This window comes from Candoia aspera, chromosome 1, assembly GCF_035149785.1.
Source record: "Candoia aspera isolate rCanAsp1 chromosome 1, rCanAsp1.hap2, whole genome shotgun sequence".
NCBI lineage: Eukaryota > Metazoa > Chordata > Lepidosauria > Squamata > Boidae > Candoia > Candoia aspera.
In genome coordinates, this window is record NC_086153.1 from 316,621,673 (window position 1) to 316,639,816 (window position 18,144).

At 40.5% G+C, this 18,144-nt stretch overlaps 1 protein-coding gene across 2 annotated transcripts in view; it reads left to right on the top strand.

The window, feature by feature from the left end:
• The window catches only part of AKT1 (AKT serine/threonine kinase 1), a 106,238-nt gene that overhangs the window by 71,249 nt on the left and 16,845 nt on the right, over window positions 1-18,144 (top strand). For both annotated transcript variants that reach the window (XM_063290407.1, XM_063290408.1), the window contains 6 exons: window positions 3,428-3,539; window positions 4,104-4,251; window positions 5,336-5,467; window positions 7,805-7,870; window positions 13,432-13,500; window positions 15,407-15,532. In XM_063290407.1, coding sequence (XP_063146477.1) covers window positions 3,428-3,539; window positions 4,104-4,251; window positions 5,336-5,467; window positions 7,805-7,870; window positions 13,432-13,500; window positions 15,407-15,532 — 653 coding nt within the window. The remainder of the gene's footprint in view (window positions 1-3,427; window positions 3,540-4,103; window positions 4,252-5,335; window positions 5,468-7,804; window positions 7,871-13,431; window positions 13,501-15,406; window positions 15,533-18,144) is intronic.

Below are 18,144 nucleotides of genomic sequence, written 5' to 3' on the forward strand. Positions count from 1 at the left end.
AGAAAGGCTGCAAATGGGCCGGGATGGGGTCAACAGTTGCCAGGGGAGGAGGGAATCATTTTTGGCCTAACGTCTCTGGCCCATACCAGATAAGTATTCATCTAGTCCTGGTTCTTGGTTGATACATTAACACCTGTCCTTGCTCCTGGGAAATATAAATCCATAAATCAAGTCAAGCAACAGAGACAAGGAATTGTTTTCATGCATTGTTCCAGCTAAATTCCTCCCAAAGTAGAATTTGGTGATAGATTTAGAACTCTGTCATCATGTTATTAAAGAATAGGATTCCAACAAGTCAGGACTGAAAAAAGAAGGTCCAGGCCCTCTTTTTGCCTTCTTCTCCTTCTCGCTGAGGAGGCTGAGCCTTCAGAGAGTATACTGTAGATGCAACTACATGTGCTGGTTGTGTGGCAGTAAGAAAAGTACTGTCTCTATGTCCTCTGATTTGGATTTCATTTGGATGATAGAATTTCCCCAAAATATCTGATACACAGCAGCAACTATTGAACATATGAGCCTGAAGGTTTCATGTGATCATCTTAGGTAATCCATGCCATCTTTCTCCTGTGTTAGCTATTAACAATCTAATACCCTTGAATTGTATTGGACTGTAACTCCTATAATCTCTTCTCATTGGCCAGGCTGATTCAGGGTTATAGGATATGTAGTCCAAAACCTTTTGAGGGTACCACAATATACATGCTTTATATGTTTCTTTGCAATGAAGTTTCCTTACATGTCTGGCCTAGCATTTGCTCAGTAATAGGAAACACAATGACTCTTTGTGGTTTCTGTGCATCCCACTTATGGGTCTTCCGGCTATACAGTACTGACTGTTTTTCTAGAAAGTCCAAAGCTGAGCATTTTGACAGAACTGTACCTTCTAATGCACACGCCTTTCTTCAAGGCATTCCCCTGCTTCAGTTCTTCTTCTGCCACATCGGCAATGTTTTGTAGTGCCTTGGGCACTGCTGAGCATTCAGCAATTGGCATCCTGTTACTTCATTCTTCCTGGTTGCCATTCTGTCCTTGAATCCTATTTTCTTAGCATTTTTATTTTCCTTGGGTGGTTTTTGTTGAGGCTTTCCTCTTGACCTGTGGCCTCAAGGCTGTTCTTTTGCACATGTGTGAACTGCACGAATAAGCCCCATGGCAGCAGCTGAGGATATTCTCTGGCCCTCTCCTATCTCAGAGAAGGCTATCAAGTTGCCACTTGTGCTCATTGTCACATCTTTACCTTACAAGTCTGTCATAATCACTTCTCAAGGTTTCATGCTTCATTTTGGAAGCAGGTGCTTTATGCTGTGACTCCAACCATACCATGTCCTCGGCTTCAAATTGTTCTGGCAAGATTGTTTGAAGCAAGATTGGCATCAGATTGTTCTGGCTTTTCCGTAAATAGGTCACTGGACAGAATCTGTAAAAGGCGGCTTCTTTAGATCTGGGAGCAATGAAAGAGTGGTAGGCAAGCTGGTAGTTCCCTGATGTTTTTGAATGCAACTCTTACAGTTGCTGAAGCATATTGACATTATATTCCCAATGTTCTGGATAATGCCAGGTTATCTACTCTGGCAGAATTATTTTATGAATCAGGGTTCAGTTTAAGAAGCGATGCCCATGGCCACAGAATTAACACAACTATCAACAGTTACACTTCCCACTTTGTTGGGATGGTGACTTTTTTTTTAATGGGGTTTTTGTGCACTTCTCTTGGTAAAACTTCTTTTCTTTAGTTGTTTAATGCACTCTTTCCTTTTAAACCTAATTGGATTCTTTTAGTTGGATACAGAGTAACCTTGGCATGCCTTGAATGAAAAACTACATCTTCATGTCATTAAAAAAAACCCCAAAGTACTCTTTGAGGGGCTTCACAGTTCAGCAGTAAATGAAGCATAAATATATGGCCTCAAATGCAGCAGCTAAGAAAGGGAGAAAGGGAGGGTGGAGGAAAGAAATTCAGCCAGTGATGATAAATATTTAATCTTGTTTTAAGTGTGCAAATTGGAAGCTTTTAGTTTTAAAAGCAAGCATGAACTTTGAGTTGCTGCCTTAATAATACCAGAGTATAAACACGAAAAGCATCCAAAAAGCTAATGATTGCAACTGAAGTGTGCTACATTTTCTTGATGGTAGGCTCTATCTATCTATCTATCTATCTATCTATCTATCTATCTATCTATCTATCTATCTATCTATCTATCCATCCATCCATCCATCCATCCATCCATCCATCCATCCATCCATCCATCCATCCATCCATCCATCTATCTATCAAATTTTGCTACCGCCCATCTCCCCCAAAAGAGGGACTCTGGGCAGTTTATGTCCCCATTATTACTATTGGACTTCAGTAAGCAGGTCTGCTTTAGCATTTGGTATTAAAATTAAAAAGAGGCTTTTTTAGCTCTTGAGCTTGACACAGACAATTAAGAGTATGTGAGCAATGCCTCCTAAAATTTCAGAAACAGAATGGTATTAGACGATGACATCTCAGTGAAATGCTTGGCTTCTTGTTGCTTGGCTTCTGACTACAGGTAGTCCTCAAAGTTGTGACACTGCTGAACAAGGGGTACTTACAACCGGCCCTCAAGGTTCTGTTTGTTGCGGCACTCATGCGGTCATGTGATCATAATTTGGGTGCTTGGCAACTGGCTTGCACTTAATGACAGTTGCAGCATCCCACAACCACGTGATCGCCATTTGTGACCTTCCCTGTCAGCTTCCCACAAGCAAAGTCAACGGGGAAGCCAGCAGGGAAGGTCGCAAGTCACTGTGGTAATTCCCCCACCCCTCTGCCGCCTTGTGTACTGCACCATGCCCTCCTTCCCTGGGCCTCCCTGCACTCAACACACCTTGCGCTCTCCTTCTCTGGGCCTCCCTGCTTTGCATACATGCACCCAAGCCCCCCTTCCGTTGGCTTCCTTGCCCTCAGTTAATTGTTCGTAACTTGAGGACTCCCTGTGGTAGAGTTAGGATGAATTAGGAAAGCTGTAAAAAGTGCAGTATAAAATGTCAGTGAGCTGAAATCTGTGCAGATTTCAGAAATCAGTTCTTGGCGCAGGACTGAGGTTACATGAAGGCAGTTGTGCTTCCCACAAAGTAAGAAGGTTATTTGGCAGCTATTCATTCTGGTCAGAAATACGGGGCAATTTCTCATACTCTTTAATTTTATTTGCTTAGTGAAATGTGCACAACATACTGGGTTGATTCGGGGCCAGGTGAAAGTGCTGATGGCCTTCCATATCACCATGCCACCATTTAAAGTGAGGTCCCACTTTAGTCTGTTCTGTTAGTTTCTCTCCTGAAGAACTATTTGCGGAGATTTCCATGCCTGATTAATCACAACGGTTTGCTGGATAAGAAGAAAGACAAATGATTATTTAAACCTGCTTACATACCATGACTTTCTTCCCTCAATCTGCGGTAGAGTGCCAGTTGATGAAGACAGAGAGACCTAAACCAAACACATTCATCATCAGATGCCTCCAGTGGACCACAGTAATTGAAAGAACATTTCATGTGGAGACTCCAGAGGAGCGGTATGTTTCTTTCAGCCTTAAATACAAAAACAACTTGCAAAAGCAGATGTAAATGTTCAGCATTATTAGAGAGCTCCATCTTCTCAAATGCTTTTTTTTTTTATTGGTTTGGTGCTGTGGGCTTTACAGTCTCATTTCCCATGAAATTCACTTTTATCAGATTGGATGGGGGTGGAATAGGGAACTCTTACAGAAGGAACCTCTTGTGAGTGTACTTCCCTACTAAAAGTGCTCACTGCATACATGCGTAACAAAGTCTTGTATTTCTACCTTTCCCAACTAAATAGCTTTCCAGTATGTTGGACTGAAATTTCTGTCATCCGCTACCAACCAGGTGCCTTATGTAATAACCATAAGAACACATTTTTCTCTAGCCTAGAGTTTAAAATACCTTAGGAAGAAAAATGGTGATTCCTAACAGTATTCCTGTTTTCTAAAATTTCGAACGTGACTTAAGCCCAATTATTTTTTTGGAAAGTAAGCTTGGAAGTAAGCTTTGCATCCTTCCCCACCTTTAAAAAAAAATCACACATCACAATGAAATCATTTTTATTTTTGTCTTAGGGAAGAATGGACAAAAGCCATCCAAACAGTAGCAGACAGCCTTAAGAAGCAAGAGGAAGATATCATGGATTTTCCATCTGGTTCCCCCAGTGATAATTCAGGTGCTGAAGAAATGGAAATTTCTATGACAAAACCAAAACACAAAGTAGTAAGTATTATCTCAGTCTCACACACACTCCACCCATATGAATTCCATATGGCTTTGGTGTCATAAGCTGCCTTTTTCAGTTTGGTATCCTCAGTTTCCAAAATTCTCAACCAGCATGTAGTCTCAGTGCCTCTAGAGAGTACCAAATTGGGAAGGCCACCATAGAGTATCTTTTGCAGCATTGTGTTCTGCAAATTAATTTTGATTTTGGGGCTTTGAAACTGCTACAGGAAAGCCTGGGGTACCTTGCAAGCTTTAGAGGAGTTTCTTGGTGAAAAGTTCACTAAAGGAGTTAAATTTTTCTGAGAGATAGTGTCAGGACCCTGTAGATGTCAGAGACAAATTGGGTGGCTGGATACTTACTAACAAGATTTTAGAACAGGCAGGGAAGTATGAAGAAGGCAGAGACTGGATTAGGCTTACCCATCCTTGCATTTTAGACGTATGGGTTAATATAAATTAAGTTGTAATCTGTAGCTTATCAAGGGTACCAGATTTGTTGTAGTTACTGCAGCAAAATTAAGATGGTGGCTGTTATGTACTTAAGTCAGCATCCTATGAGAAGTTCTCAAAATCTTAGATTCTGATGTAGGAGAGTTGTACTTAATCTTCTTATAATCCTTTAGAAAAGTTTAATTCATATCCTTAGATCAGTGTTTCTCAACCTCAGCAACTTTAAGCTGTGTGAACTTCAACTCCCAGAATTCCCCAGCCATTAGAATTCTGGGAGTTGAACTCCACACAGCTTAAAGTTGCTGAGGCTGAGAAACACTGCCTTAGATAGTGAGATATGTTGAAACAGTTGTTCACTGAGAGGATAATTCTGGAATATAACTGGTAAGGAATTTCTTTACATCTCCATATAAATGCATAGGATGTCTGGGTTCATTCATTCTGTTAAGCCATAATTTATTCAGTTTACTTTTGGTTTTAGCATAATTGTGAACTCAGCCACTATGATTTACCCTTCTTTTGAAAATCTGGATTCATATGATAAGAGAACTGGCAGATCTGTCGAAGTTGTCAGTTATTTCCCTTCCTTTATTTTTAATTGGCCTGTAACATTTTAACCTGTCTTCAACAGACTATGAATGAATTTGAGTATCTTAAGCTGCTGGGAAAAGGTACTTTTGGAAAGGTCATCCTGGTGAAAGAGAAAGCAACTGGACGCTATTATGCTATGAAAATTCTGAAGAAGGAAGTAATTGTTGCGAAGGTAAGGATGTCATGGTTTACCACTTCTGCTTTCTAGAGCAGTAGGGATGCTGAATCTGTCAGGATCGCTTTTTTCCTCAAACCTGAGGTTTTTAAATCTCAAGATATGTTTCAACTCATTTATGAAGTTATTTGCAATTTTTGATAAACTCTTAGTGAAAAAAAAATTAAATTTTCAGAGAATTGAGATCTGTTTTTTCATAGTATGACATTAAGCCATAGATTAGTACCACCCGGACAAGCCTCAGCCTCTCCTCCTCCTCCTCCCTCATGCATTCCCTCCTTCGTGGCAATCCACAGTTTACCTTAATATCAGAGTTAGGCAAGCTGTAGTTTGTGTAATTATAGTTGGCAATGAAGAGAATCAGGGAATGGCATTGGGGATGTGGGTATCTGTTCTGTTCTCTGAAAATTGCTGCAGAACAGAGTGTAACTGAAATCAGTCAATTAATAAAACTTGAGATTGTCAGCTTGAACTCTATGAGCTAAATTCATGCATAAAACTAAGCCAGTGAGGTTGCTTTGGTTCTGGCTCTGTGTGGTATCTGAACCCAACCACAGTGGTGTGTAACCCATACTTTATGGATTGGCATTATATGTGAGTTAGACAACTATTGTTTCTTCAACCTGAATTGATCTGTGGTTATCAAATCTGATGTGGAAACCCAGCCATGGTGCCAAGAGAGAAAGAAAGGAAGAAGGAAAGAAAGACTGAATAAATCTGATGTATCATAGTCTTTTTTGAAGAGATTTCCTGGTGTTAGGGTTTCCTGTAGTTGTTTCATTTTGGCTAGAGTTGGCTGGTATAGCATGGATTAAAAAAATCTGTCCTTAAAAGTTAAATTGATTATAGTATGGTGAATGTGTGCCCTTCTAGATGTTATTGAACTCCAGCTCCAATTGATCCTAGCCAGCCCAGTCAATGACAAGGAATGGCAGAAGATGTAATGCATCTTGACTTCAGCAAAGAATTTGACAAAGCATAACATACTGATTAGCAAGCTAGTTAAGTGTAGGCTAGATGGCATGACAGTTAAGTGGATACATAGCTATTTCAAAAATCATACTCAGAGTTCTCATCAGCTCTGCAGTTGAAGTATCAAGTGAGCTGCTACTAGTTCAGCCTGGATCCTGCACTCTACAATATTGATTACTTGGATGAAGAAGGGCAAGGAATGCTTATCAAATTTATGGAATAGCTGATGCTTTAGAAGGCAGAAATAAAATTCAAAATGATCTTACAGAACTGGGCTCAGGCTAAGGCAAATGCAAGTTTCCTCACTTAGAAAATGGAAATACAGAAGAACCGAATGCAGGATACCTAGCTTGGCAATATTACTTCTGAAATATTTGAAATTTGTGGTAGTAGTTGACTGCAAACTGAACATGAAACAGCCATGAGACTCAGCTACAAAAAGGCAAATGAGGTTTTAAGGTGCATCAACAGAACCGTAGTTTCTAAATAATGGGAAATCATAGTTCCACTTTATTCTGTACTGGTCAGTTCCTACCCCAGAAGTATTCTCTCCAGTTCTGGGCACCACACTTTAGGGATTCAGACAAACTGGGGAAAAGGTTAAGGGAACGGCTGTGAGGATGATCAGGGGACTAGGAACAGAGTCCAGGGAAGAGAGATTCAAAGGTCTGAAAATAGCGTTTGGAAAATATTTGTAGCTCAGGGTTGAACTGTGGAGTCTTTGGTGCTCTCTGAGCCTTGGGCAGACAGGGGCATGCAATACCACTCTTCCCCTTCCTGACATGATGTTGCACAGAAGATCATGGCCTATTCTTCATCAGTCCAGAGTGCAGGACATAGAATTATAGATTTAAGTTACTTTCAAGTAACTTTACAACAAGTAACTTTACCTTCGCAACAATTACTTCCTTCTTCAAAATTCCAAGCAGGTAAATTCCTAAGGGAAATTCCAATGAAATATTAGAAAAAGTCTTCTGACAATAGCAGTAACGCTTCAGCAGTGGTGCCAGTTATTCTGAGAGTGGTGGGTCTCCTTCCCTGAATGTATTTACATGTAGGATAGAGAGCCATCTGGCAGAGATGCTTGGATTTGGGTTTCTGAACAGAGCAGGAGATTGGACTCAGAGGCCTAAGTGGGCCCTTCCAAATTGATGATTCTGTGAGATGCAGTCTGGTAGGACACCACATTTCTCAGACCTGTACTATATAAAGTGGCTTTTAAAAGCTCTGCTTAATTTTCTAGGGAATTTAGGAAGGCTGTTTTATTTATTCCTTGGTCAAAAGTAGTACTGTATTTATAGTTTTTTTTTAATAAGTAAAGCTGAATTGTCACAAATTGTTACTATTTGGGTTGTCCTGCAGGATGAAGTGGCACATACTCTGACAGAAAACCGGGTTTTGCAGAATTCTAGGCATCCATTTTTAACAGTAAGCATTCTTTCTGTAATTTTCTCTTTCTTAAAGTCTCCTATGAATGAATAGAGATGGTTACCTCTGTGTTTGTTCTCATTAACAAAAGCAGATTAGAGGCATATGTTTTTCCAAACTGGATGAAATATGTGATAAGCAACCTGATCCAGTTGATGTAGTATAACTTAGAGTCAATTTGTGAGCAAACAGTTGCTTTTACTATGCCAACTTGTAAAGGGAAGAACATCATCCAACACACAATTATAATATAGAATTTCTCATCTGAAGAGGTACAGATGAGCAACTTGGTGGTTCTAAAACTTGGGAAGGTGTTAGATAAAACTATTAGTGCCTGCTCATCATGATGATTGAATATTATTTCTAGTTTCAGAGGCAGTTTGTTTTTAGCACAGCCTTGGAAATAAGCTTATAAAATGTATAACCTGCCTAAAGTTTAGTACATAAATAAGCAGTGCCCTGGTGGGTTGGACCTCTGACCCATCTAGTCCAGCAGTCTGTTCTCACAGTGGCAACCAACTGCACAAGGAAGCCCACTAGTCTCCAGCAGATGGCCTTCAGAAGTAGTAACCCTGCCATCAAGTCTAACAGCCACTGATCCCGATGATTTCCATGAATTTGTCCAACCCTTTTTTGAATCCAGACAAGTCGGTAGGCAGCACATATATCGTACTTTTCTTACTCTTCCATACCCTTTCTGGCATGCAGTTCCTTACAAGCACTTACAAACAGTTGTTTGTCACCCTTCTGTGGGAAATACCAGAATGCTCATAATTACCCCAATAATCATGTAAGTGGTTTCTCAGAGATACCAAAATTGCTCTAGTGTACACATTTTTTGGAAAAAACTTCTGGCAGAGCATTTCAAAATTCACACGAACATGTTTGTTTTTAAAAATCCAATTTTGATTGAGCCCAGTCTACTTTTTAAAATCATCTTCCGTCCATCTTTTTTTCATTTGGAAAGTGCCTAATTCCTCACCAGGTCTCTTCATGTCTGAGAGATAGTCTTGTAATTGTGCTTGATCACCTGGCAGTAGTGTTGCAGCACTCATCCTAACTATAGGGAAAAGAAAGGTCACCTCAATTGTCCTCCCAGCTGAAGGACTCTTGTTCTGAAGCTTACCCTTTACTGTAGAGTCCCCAGTTCAAAAATGTTGGTGGCAATTGCTTTAACATTAGATAGATAGATAGATAGATAGATAGATAGATAGATAGATAGATAGATAGATAGATAGATAGATAGATAGATATGCACATGCGGCTGGATATTTCTTGATGTGTGTGTGAGAGAGAGAGACTGGTGCCAAACTGTAGCACCAGGCTCTGGATGTTGGAAGAGCTTACATCTAGCCCAAACCTACAGGTCTTACTTTATCATCCTTGCTTGTCAGAAGAGGGGCTATCAATGTAGGATAAATGTTGTTTTCAGTAAAGTTGTTCTGTGACTGTTCTTCAGCCTAAATAGAGATTCACTGGAACAGAAATACCTGTCTTAAGCCGTTCACTCATCTGGTTCGATATCAGCTATGCCAATTGAAAGCAGATCTTCAGACATTCAGAAAGTAGACTCTCCCAGCCTTACTCAAGATGCCATGGGTCATATTTGGGACCTTCTGTATTTTTTAAAATTCAGCAACAGTTTGGTAGCCAGGGCTATGCATGATAAGAATGCTCTATTCTTTAATGTAAGCTTGGCTACCATTAGGTTTTGTCTGGAGCTGATCCTCATTGTATCCAGTTAATAGTGCCTGCTTATTAAATCCCCTTCTAGAACATTAGTACGCACCTGAGAACTCTGGGAACTCAGTGGTCATGAATAATTCTTCAATTCCTACTGTTAGTTTTCTACCTGCAGAATGAGTATTATAATAGTTTATGAAAATAGTGGAGAAAAGAGAAGGTTGTTGAGAAGGTGTTGGGCTGCTCTTACAAAGAATCCAGGAGAAGGAGGATTATCTGGACCATTTCATTCAGGATTTGGGCCTTGGTATGTGCTCAGTCCTTTTCTACAAGAAGCTGCTTAAAGAGGCACAGATTGAAGTATACTTAGTTGTATGTGTCCATCCTGGGCCAGGCAGAAAGTGTAGTGGAAGTCTGACCTGATGTCTGGAAATTGTCCGGGTCAGCATGAGGAAAAACAGGCTTAAGCTGAAACCTAGCAAATTGGAGTAGCTGTGGAGGAGAAAGCCAACTGATTCCAGAGACAGTACATCATTAACTCTGGATTCTCCCCTGGGCAAATCAGGTTTGCAGTTTGGAGCTGTTTCTGCTCAAACAGCAGATAGAAATTGGGGCCAAGAGGACCTTATCTTGTGTGCCAGGTGTGGCCATTCCTGGAATAGGAGGCTTTGCTCATGGTCACTCATCTTGTCACCCAGCCTATTGCAACTTGCTCTACATAGGGCTGTCCTTGAAGACCACTCAGAACCTTCAGCTGGTTCAGCATGTGGTGACCCAGGTTGCTACAGCTGCTCCAAAGTTCAGTCATGTAATCATGCCTCCCTCTTGTGGAACACATAGCCCTGGACATTTGGACCATCTCCTCTTTAGTTGGTTTTCGAAGAGCAGTGAAAACGTGGTTCTTCAGGAGAGCATTTGAAGCTAAAGAGTTTTTTTATGACTCCTGAATGGTTGCGCATCAGATTAGCAGCTATTAGTGGATGTATTTGTTTTGGTTTGGTTTGAATCTTGTGTTCTGTTAATTCTGTAAGCCACTCAGAGCTAGTGGGAATTGAGAAGCATAGAAACCAAAGCAAATAAATAAGGGAAAAGTAGTTTGGATAAAGGGTACTTTTGACTTTATTAACGTTTGAAGTCAAAAGTCCTTTTGATCCCATCTTCAATAAGAGAACCAGGTGATTCATGATCAGCTAATGGATCTCCAGCAGGACTTGCCAGAGTTGCGGAAAAAAAAGTTCTTGCTCTGCATCCAGAAAATGGTGTCTTATACAATCCATTATTATTTATGGATATGTTTATTTTTATCTAAGGCCAAAGTTGTGACTCCTCTGGCTCTGAAACCCCAGCTGTAACTTCTGGGCTGCAGCCCAAGCAAAACAAAACAGAGAGCATGTCAAACCAAGCTGGCACTTCTTGCACTGCAAAAATGTGCATGACGCGTGGAGGCACCACCACTTGGGGGCTTCCCATTCAGAAGCAGTGCATTTCTGGTTGCTGGGGGCAAAGCATTAGTGGAAGGGAGAACAGTTGCTGGATGGAGCTTTAGATCAGACATAGTAGGGCTCTTTCATTTGTTTGCTTATTTATTTGTTTGTTCAATTTATATAGCTGCCAATCTCACACACATGACTTTGGGCAGCTCACAAAAGAAAAATATTAAAAATAACCAGAATCTTACAGCAAAAACCACTAAAACACATTAAAATTAATAAAACTTTATTAATAAAGGCTATATAAATGTGATTAAATAAATAAATAATAAAAACGATAGTTATCAGGATGACTTCTTTGGTGCACAATTTTGGAAACAGAATTGGGCATAACCTTCAATATCGGTCTTCTCAATGAAATACTGCAACATCACTCTTGCACCTATCTTATCTCTGCTTCTCCAGCTTAACTGAATGTAGTTGGTAAATTGTAAAGTATTCACCTGGAATTTTCTTTAAAAAGAAATGTCCAAGATAAATAAAGTAATGTCTACTTTATTTTGCTTTACATTTATTATTTATTTATCTATCTGTCAAATTTGTCACCGCCCATCTCCTCCAACCGGAGGGACTCTGGGCGGTTTACAATATAAAACAATATATAATAAAATTCCAATAAAATCCCTCTAAAACAATTTGTCAACTACCCCATCTAATAAAATCCAGATGGCTGTGATCTCCTTCATTCACTATGTAGGAGGGGCACTTCAAGGCACTAGCCAACCCCAAGTATGGTGATTCTCCTCCCTGCCCCAAGCCCGGTGGCAGAGCCAGGTCTTCAACTTCCTCCGGAAGGCTAGGAGCGATGCGGCTAATCTCACCTCCGGGGGCAAGATGTTCCAGAGGGCGGGCGCTACTGCTGAAAAGGCTCGCCTCCTGGACCCCGCCAGATGGAAGTCTCTTATCGATGGGTTCCATAGCATGCCGTCTCTGCATGATTGGATGGGATGGGCTGATGATGCAGGGAAGAGGCGGTCCCTCAGGTAACCCGGTCCCACGCCATGTAGAGCTTTAAAGGTGATAACCAACACCTTGAATTGGACCCGGAAGCAAACTGGTATCCAGTGCAGCTCACATAGCAAAGGTGTTATGTGCACCCATCTAGGGGCGCCAAAAGTAGTCCACGTGGCCGCATTCTGAACCTGCTGAAGCTTCCAGATACTCTTCAAGGGTAGCCCCATGTAGAGCACATTGTAGTAGTCTATATAGGAGATAACAAGGGCATGAGTGACTGTCCGAAGGGCCTCCCGATCCAGGAAAGGGCATAACTGGTGCACAACACAAAGCTGTGCAAAGGCCCTTCTGGCCACGGCTGCCACCTGCTCTTTGAGCAGGAGCCGTGAGTCCATGAGGACCCCCAGGTTACGCACCGGGTCTGTCTGGGGCAGTGCAACCCCATCCAGAACTAAAGATGACAGAGTCCCGGATACGGAGGAACCCTTAACCCACAGCCACTCCGTCTTACTAGGGTTCAGCCGAAGCCTGTTGTTCCCCATCCAGACCCCCACAGCCCCCAGGCACTGAGAGAGGGCAGTCACAGCATCACTTACCTCACCTGGGATGGAGATATACAATTGAGTATCATCGGCATACTGATGATACCTCACCCCGTGGTGACGGATGATCTCGCCCAGTGGTTTCATGTAGATGTTGAATACGAGAGGAGAGAGGACCGAACCCTGTGGCACCCCACAAAGGAGGGGTCAAGGGTCGGATCTCCCACTCCCTATCACCACTGATTGGGACCGGCCCTGGAGGAAGGAGGTGAACCAGCGCAGAACCACGCCGCCCACCTACAACTCCCTGAGCCGACCCAAAAGGATACCATGGTCGATGGTATCGAAAGCCGCAGTATACATTATACTTTTGCTTTTGCTATCACTGCTACCCTTATTCATCAATATGCATATAGCAGAAGCATCAGACGGAAAAATTAAATTAGGGAGAATACTGCACCCTATCAAACATAGTTAAAGATGTTTCATTCCAATACAGAGTAAACAGCGATCATCTTTGACATTGTTCTTTTGCATTGCAAACTCTTCCACAGATCTTGTTATCTCAGTTTGGCACTGTATTGTTGTCCCAGTTCAGTACAGTCTTAAAGACTGTGCCAGAGAGGAATTCTGGATCTGCATAAAAAGCAAGAAAAAAAGAGGAGATTTGCAGTTAAAACAGGAATACTCATAGCTTGTACTAAAAGTGTAGTTGTTCACTTTAGAAAAGAGGCAGGGGTTCATTCAGCAGAGAGGGACTCATCGTTTTCTGGTATAGCACACTTGATTTGTGAGTTCTCAGGGCAAAAGTCCAACCCTAGTCATCTCTTGGTTGGTTATAAAGAGGAACAGATGATGTAAAACTAAGTTTTTGTGTACTCTTTTTTTATAGGCATTGAAATACTCCTTTCAGACGCATGATCGTTTGTGTTTTGTTATGGAATATGCTAATGGAGGGGAGGTAAGAATCATGTTCCTAAAGATCAAATGCGGTTAAGTGTTCTGAAATTTATGCCATTTTAATGGTTGGGAAACTTCTCAATTTGTCTATTAGCCTCTTTAAATAGCTTGCTAAGATCAGGCCTTTGATTAATGGCAGAGCAGAAGCTTCCTATGTGTAAGGAGGCAGTTTTACTTCTTGGCATTTCCATCTTAAATGATCTAAGTGTAGAAAAAGCCAGAGACCTTGGAAAGCGAAAACAATAAAAGTGGATTATATGAACTAGATCAGTTCATATAATCCACTTTTATTATATGAACAACCCCAGCAACTTTAAGATGTGTAGACTTCAACTCCCAGAATTCCCTAGCCAACATGCTGGCTGGGGAATTCTGGGAGTGTAAAGTTGCTGAGGTTGAGAAGCCCTGAATTTGATGGAACGGTGACACTGCCTGATGTAAAGCAGCTTCAATTAAGTCAGTGTCTCTTGCTAAAGCCGGGGTGGGCAGCTCCCCAACTCCATTTTCATCTCTCTGAAACTTTCTACCATCATGTCCCAGAAGTTCTAAGGAAAAGCATGGTTTTGGTGGTACCTTTTTCCTAATAGTTTTTTGAAAAACAAGTAATATTCCATTCTGGTAGGCTTAATGCATCGATTCTGCTTGTCAGCTCCCCCCCCCCACACTTCTCTAGTAAGTTCTCTGCAACACATGTCCTTGTGACTTCTAGAGGCTGCTCCCCCCCCCCCCAACTTATAGCACCCAGCTACAAAAAGAGTTGCAAAAGTACAACAAGGACTGTAATTCTGAGTGTAATTATCAGGAAGGAAGTCCTGCTAACTTTCTAGGCAGCAATTAGAAAAACTACTCTTGATTTATGTTTGCTCCACGGAATGAGACTGAAAATAACAGATTGATTATTTCAGACACTTTCTCCCCTGCCCTCTTTCTTTCTTTCTCTCTCTCTCTCTCTGGTTCTCCCCATCCGCCCACCCCATCCCAAATCTCTGCACTGAACAGTTAGCACAGCAGGGAGGGGCTACAGTTTCTTGTTCTGTAAAAGTAGGTGCAGGCAATCTTTCAGGCTAAATCAAAGTATATGTTGCATCAGCTGCTGTCACGTTTTTGGTAGATTCTCTGTGGCAAGCCCTGGGTATTCTGTGGGGGAAAGGGACATCCTGTGCTGGTGGAAAGCTTTACAGTACACCTAGAGCTCATGGAGCATTGCATCCCAAGTCAGTATTTGTAAAAGAGAACTATATTTGCTAATAAAGCCAATAAACTTTAGGCAAAGTAAGTAGTGAAAAATTCATAGAACAGTGCTAAAAATTACTTAAGAAATAACAAAACCTGAAGGAAATATACAAAGCAGAAACATGACATAAAGGACAGCATGATAAAAGCAGGCGCGTGTTCATTCTTTTCACTGGCATCACTTTATAGACATTGCATAAATTTCTTTTCATGTGTAATTATTTCTTTTCATGTGTAATTACTTCTTTTCATGTGTAATTATTTCTTTTCATATGTAATTATTTTTTACTGGGGCAGAATTTTGATTTCTACAAATTTCTATAAAGTCAAACTACATAATTCTGTTTTGGAGTTAACCAACATGTGTTTTAATCTGAAAACCCCAAGTATCCTTGCAGTTGAGGAAAAGTAGCCTAGTAGAAAGTTAAGTTATATGAGATCCTTCTAGCAAAATACTGTATGCTTTGATTGACATGATCTCAGTAGGAATTTGGGTTTGAAGACACCTCTCCTGATACCTGTTATTTGACCTCTTTAATTGGAGTTACTGGGAATTGAACCCAGACTATCTGCTTGCACATTTTGTCTTCTACCATTAAACTCTGCTTCCTCCATGATTATCAGTACAGAATAAATACAATAAAATGCCAGCTAAGGAGCATTTTTCTTTTCAGCTATTCTTCCATCTATCACGAGAACGTGTTTTTTCTGAAGACCGTGCCAGGTTCTACGGCGCTGAAATTGTATCAGCATTGGACTACCTACATTCAGAGAAAAATGTGGTATATAGAGACTTAAAGGTATGTAGATCGAAGGCAGAGTGGTGCTAAATCTGTTAATGAGTCTTGGAATATTATTTTGATCAACGATTTCCCCATCTCTTTGGATAAGGCAGGTGTCCTCTCCTCACTTGTCAAGGATACATTCACAAAAATAGCTTCCATTGGAGGGTGTGGCAAATCATCCAAGCCAAGTTGATGAAGTTGTAACAAGCAATTTTCTTTAACCCCCCCTCCCCAATGCGCTCTGACTTTTTTTCTGGGCTGGTGGCCCCACTTTCATAAGGGCTGTAGTTATCTATCATTTTATTTTCTAAGCATGCTCTTGGGGCCCATGCAGGCCCTAGAGGCATTTTTGGAAAGAAAGATGCTGGTATTTTGCTTTGCAGCATGCTATAGCTTCCCATTTTGTAAATTTTTTCATTGTAAGAATCTAGATTTTAATTGTGTATGTGCGTCTGAGTCAATCTTAACTCCTGGTGACTACCTGGACAGTTTTGTTTCCAAAACCATTTTTGGAAGTGGTTTGCCATTGTCTTCTTCCAAGGCTGAGAGAGTGACTGCTCCAAAGTCACCAACTGGCTTCTGTTTCTAAGGCAGGAGTAGAACTCATGGTCTCCTAGTTTCTAGTGTAGTGCTTTAACCACTACACCAAACTGGCTGTCTTATTTTATTTATAATAACCTAGATAAAATTAAGTCAGCCTTCAAGTACAATAAAATCCTGATGGTACATGCAGGCTTCCCACACTGAATACATGGAGCAGTCCTAAATGCTTCTTGAAAGTATTAAATTGGGGAAGGCTGGATAATACAAATATTTAAAGAAGTGCATTTCTGGGTGTTGGAATCTGCTGGTGTTTGCATAAGGTTATAGGCTGGCTGATTTCAAATCTAGGGCGAGTGGGTTGATTTCCCTCCTTTTAGGTTAGGGATGGAATTAATTTTCTATTTAACATCGTTTTTCCAGCAAACAAATAGTCACTTCACCCTCTGCTTATCAACAGCACTGTATAGCATGTGAAAAAAGTTTCTGTGTTGTTGAGACCCCTCTGATCAGTCTTTCCAAGCCTTTTGTCCTCCAGGTGTATCAGACTATAGCTCCCATGTTCTTGGCCATAGTGACTGGGAATGATAGGTCTTGAAGTCATCATACCTGGAGGGCTCAGAGTTGGGGAAGGGAGTTTTCAATAATAGATCATGCTTATTTTTAGTTGAGTTGTCATGTTAAAAAAAAGTTTTAATCACTGCTATTTAAGTAAAAATATATTTTTGTAAGAATAGAAATAAATTCTTCAGTAAAATCAAAAGATCCCGTTCAGTTGTAGAAATACCTCTTTAATATGTTCTTTTTCACTTTGTACTGTATTGTGGAAAGAAATCAAATTGAAAATCTTCCTCAGAATAAAATAAATCAAAGTGCCCTGAACTTTTAAATTTGGTCTCATCAGTTAATTATATTGGTTGACTCACTGATCACATTTCTGATATCACTTGCAACCTCCCCCCCCCCTTTTTTTTTAATAAAGTGCTAATCCATATATTAACATGCCTAATAAATTCAGGTAATCAGTAGTAGGAGAGACATTCCTCTGTTCAAAACTCTGGAGAGTTGCGGCCAGTCTGAATAGGCAGCAACAGGTAAAGGTAATGACTCCTTTGAGTTGAGCCCGATACTGATGGCTATGTGAAGACATTGCTAAAAGTTTTTGGTGGTAGTACAGAGATTATTGGCCACTGCCTTCTTCCAGATTTTTTTTCCCTTTTATTTCCCAGTCTAGTCTGCAGCTCAAGAATTCCCTGGAGATCTCCCATCCAAATACTAACCAGGTCTGGCCCTCTTTAGCTTCTGAGTTCTGATAAGGTTGATCAGATGTTGCCATCTATTGAGAAGGACTGTTGTAGGGTATACTATCATTTTTTCATCCTTATAGAACTCAGCATAATCATCATCATGCTGCATGTTGGTCAGTTACTGAGCGCTTACCAGTTTCTAATGAAGTATTAAGTTGGGCTGGGTTAGGAAATGAAGTAAGTGAAAGTGGTTGGATGAACCGGTAATCTCGGTGAGAGCTTGGTTGCCATTTGGCTACTTTTGTGGACAAAGAAAAAGTGCTGCTCCCTCTTGCTAAGCTGCAGAGCCAGTCTGCATGATTGAACCTGAGCTAATCAACAGAATATTGTAGCAGAAATTTCTCAATTAGCAGTGAAAACTTCACTTAAGTACACTGAAGAGTTTTGATGGCCTGTACTTTCAAGGTCTTTAACCTTTTCATGGTTACAGAGCAAATTGTAATATTCTTGAGCGAGTTTCAACATTTTATTTTGTCTAGCCCTGATTTCCCACTTTATATAGATAGTTCAGATCTTAGCAGGAATATGGAAGGCCTATTCATATGTACCCAGTCAATGAAACCATATTAATTTACAGGAAAGGTATCCCCTACTGTATTATCAAGCAAATTTTTATCATGTTTAATTGATATCGAAGTGAAACATGTATTTTAACTAAATGCTTTAAAATTATTTTACTTGGCTTTTAATGTATTTTGTTAATTTATTTACATTAGTTTGTTTATTGGCTTTTTTATATCACCAGATATTCATACTTCTTGGCAGTTTGTTTAACGTTTT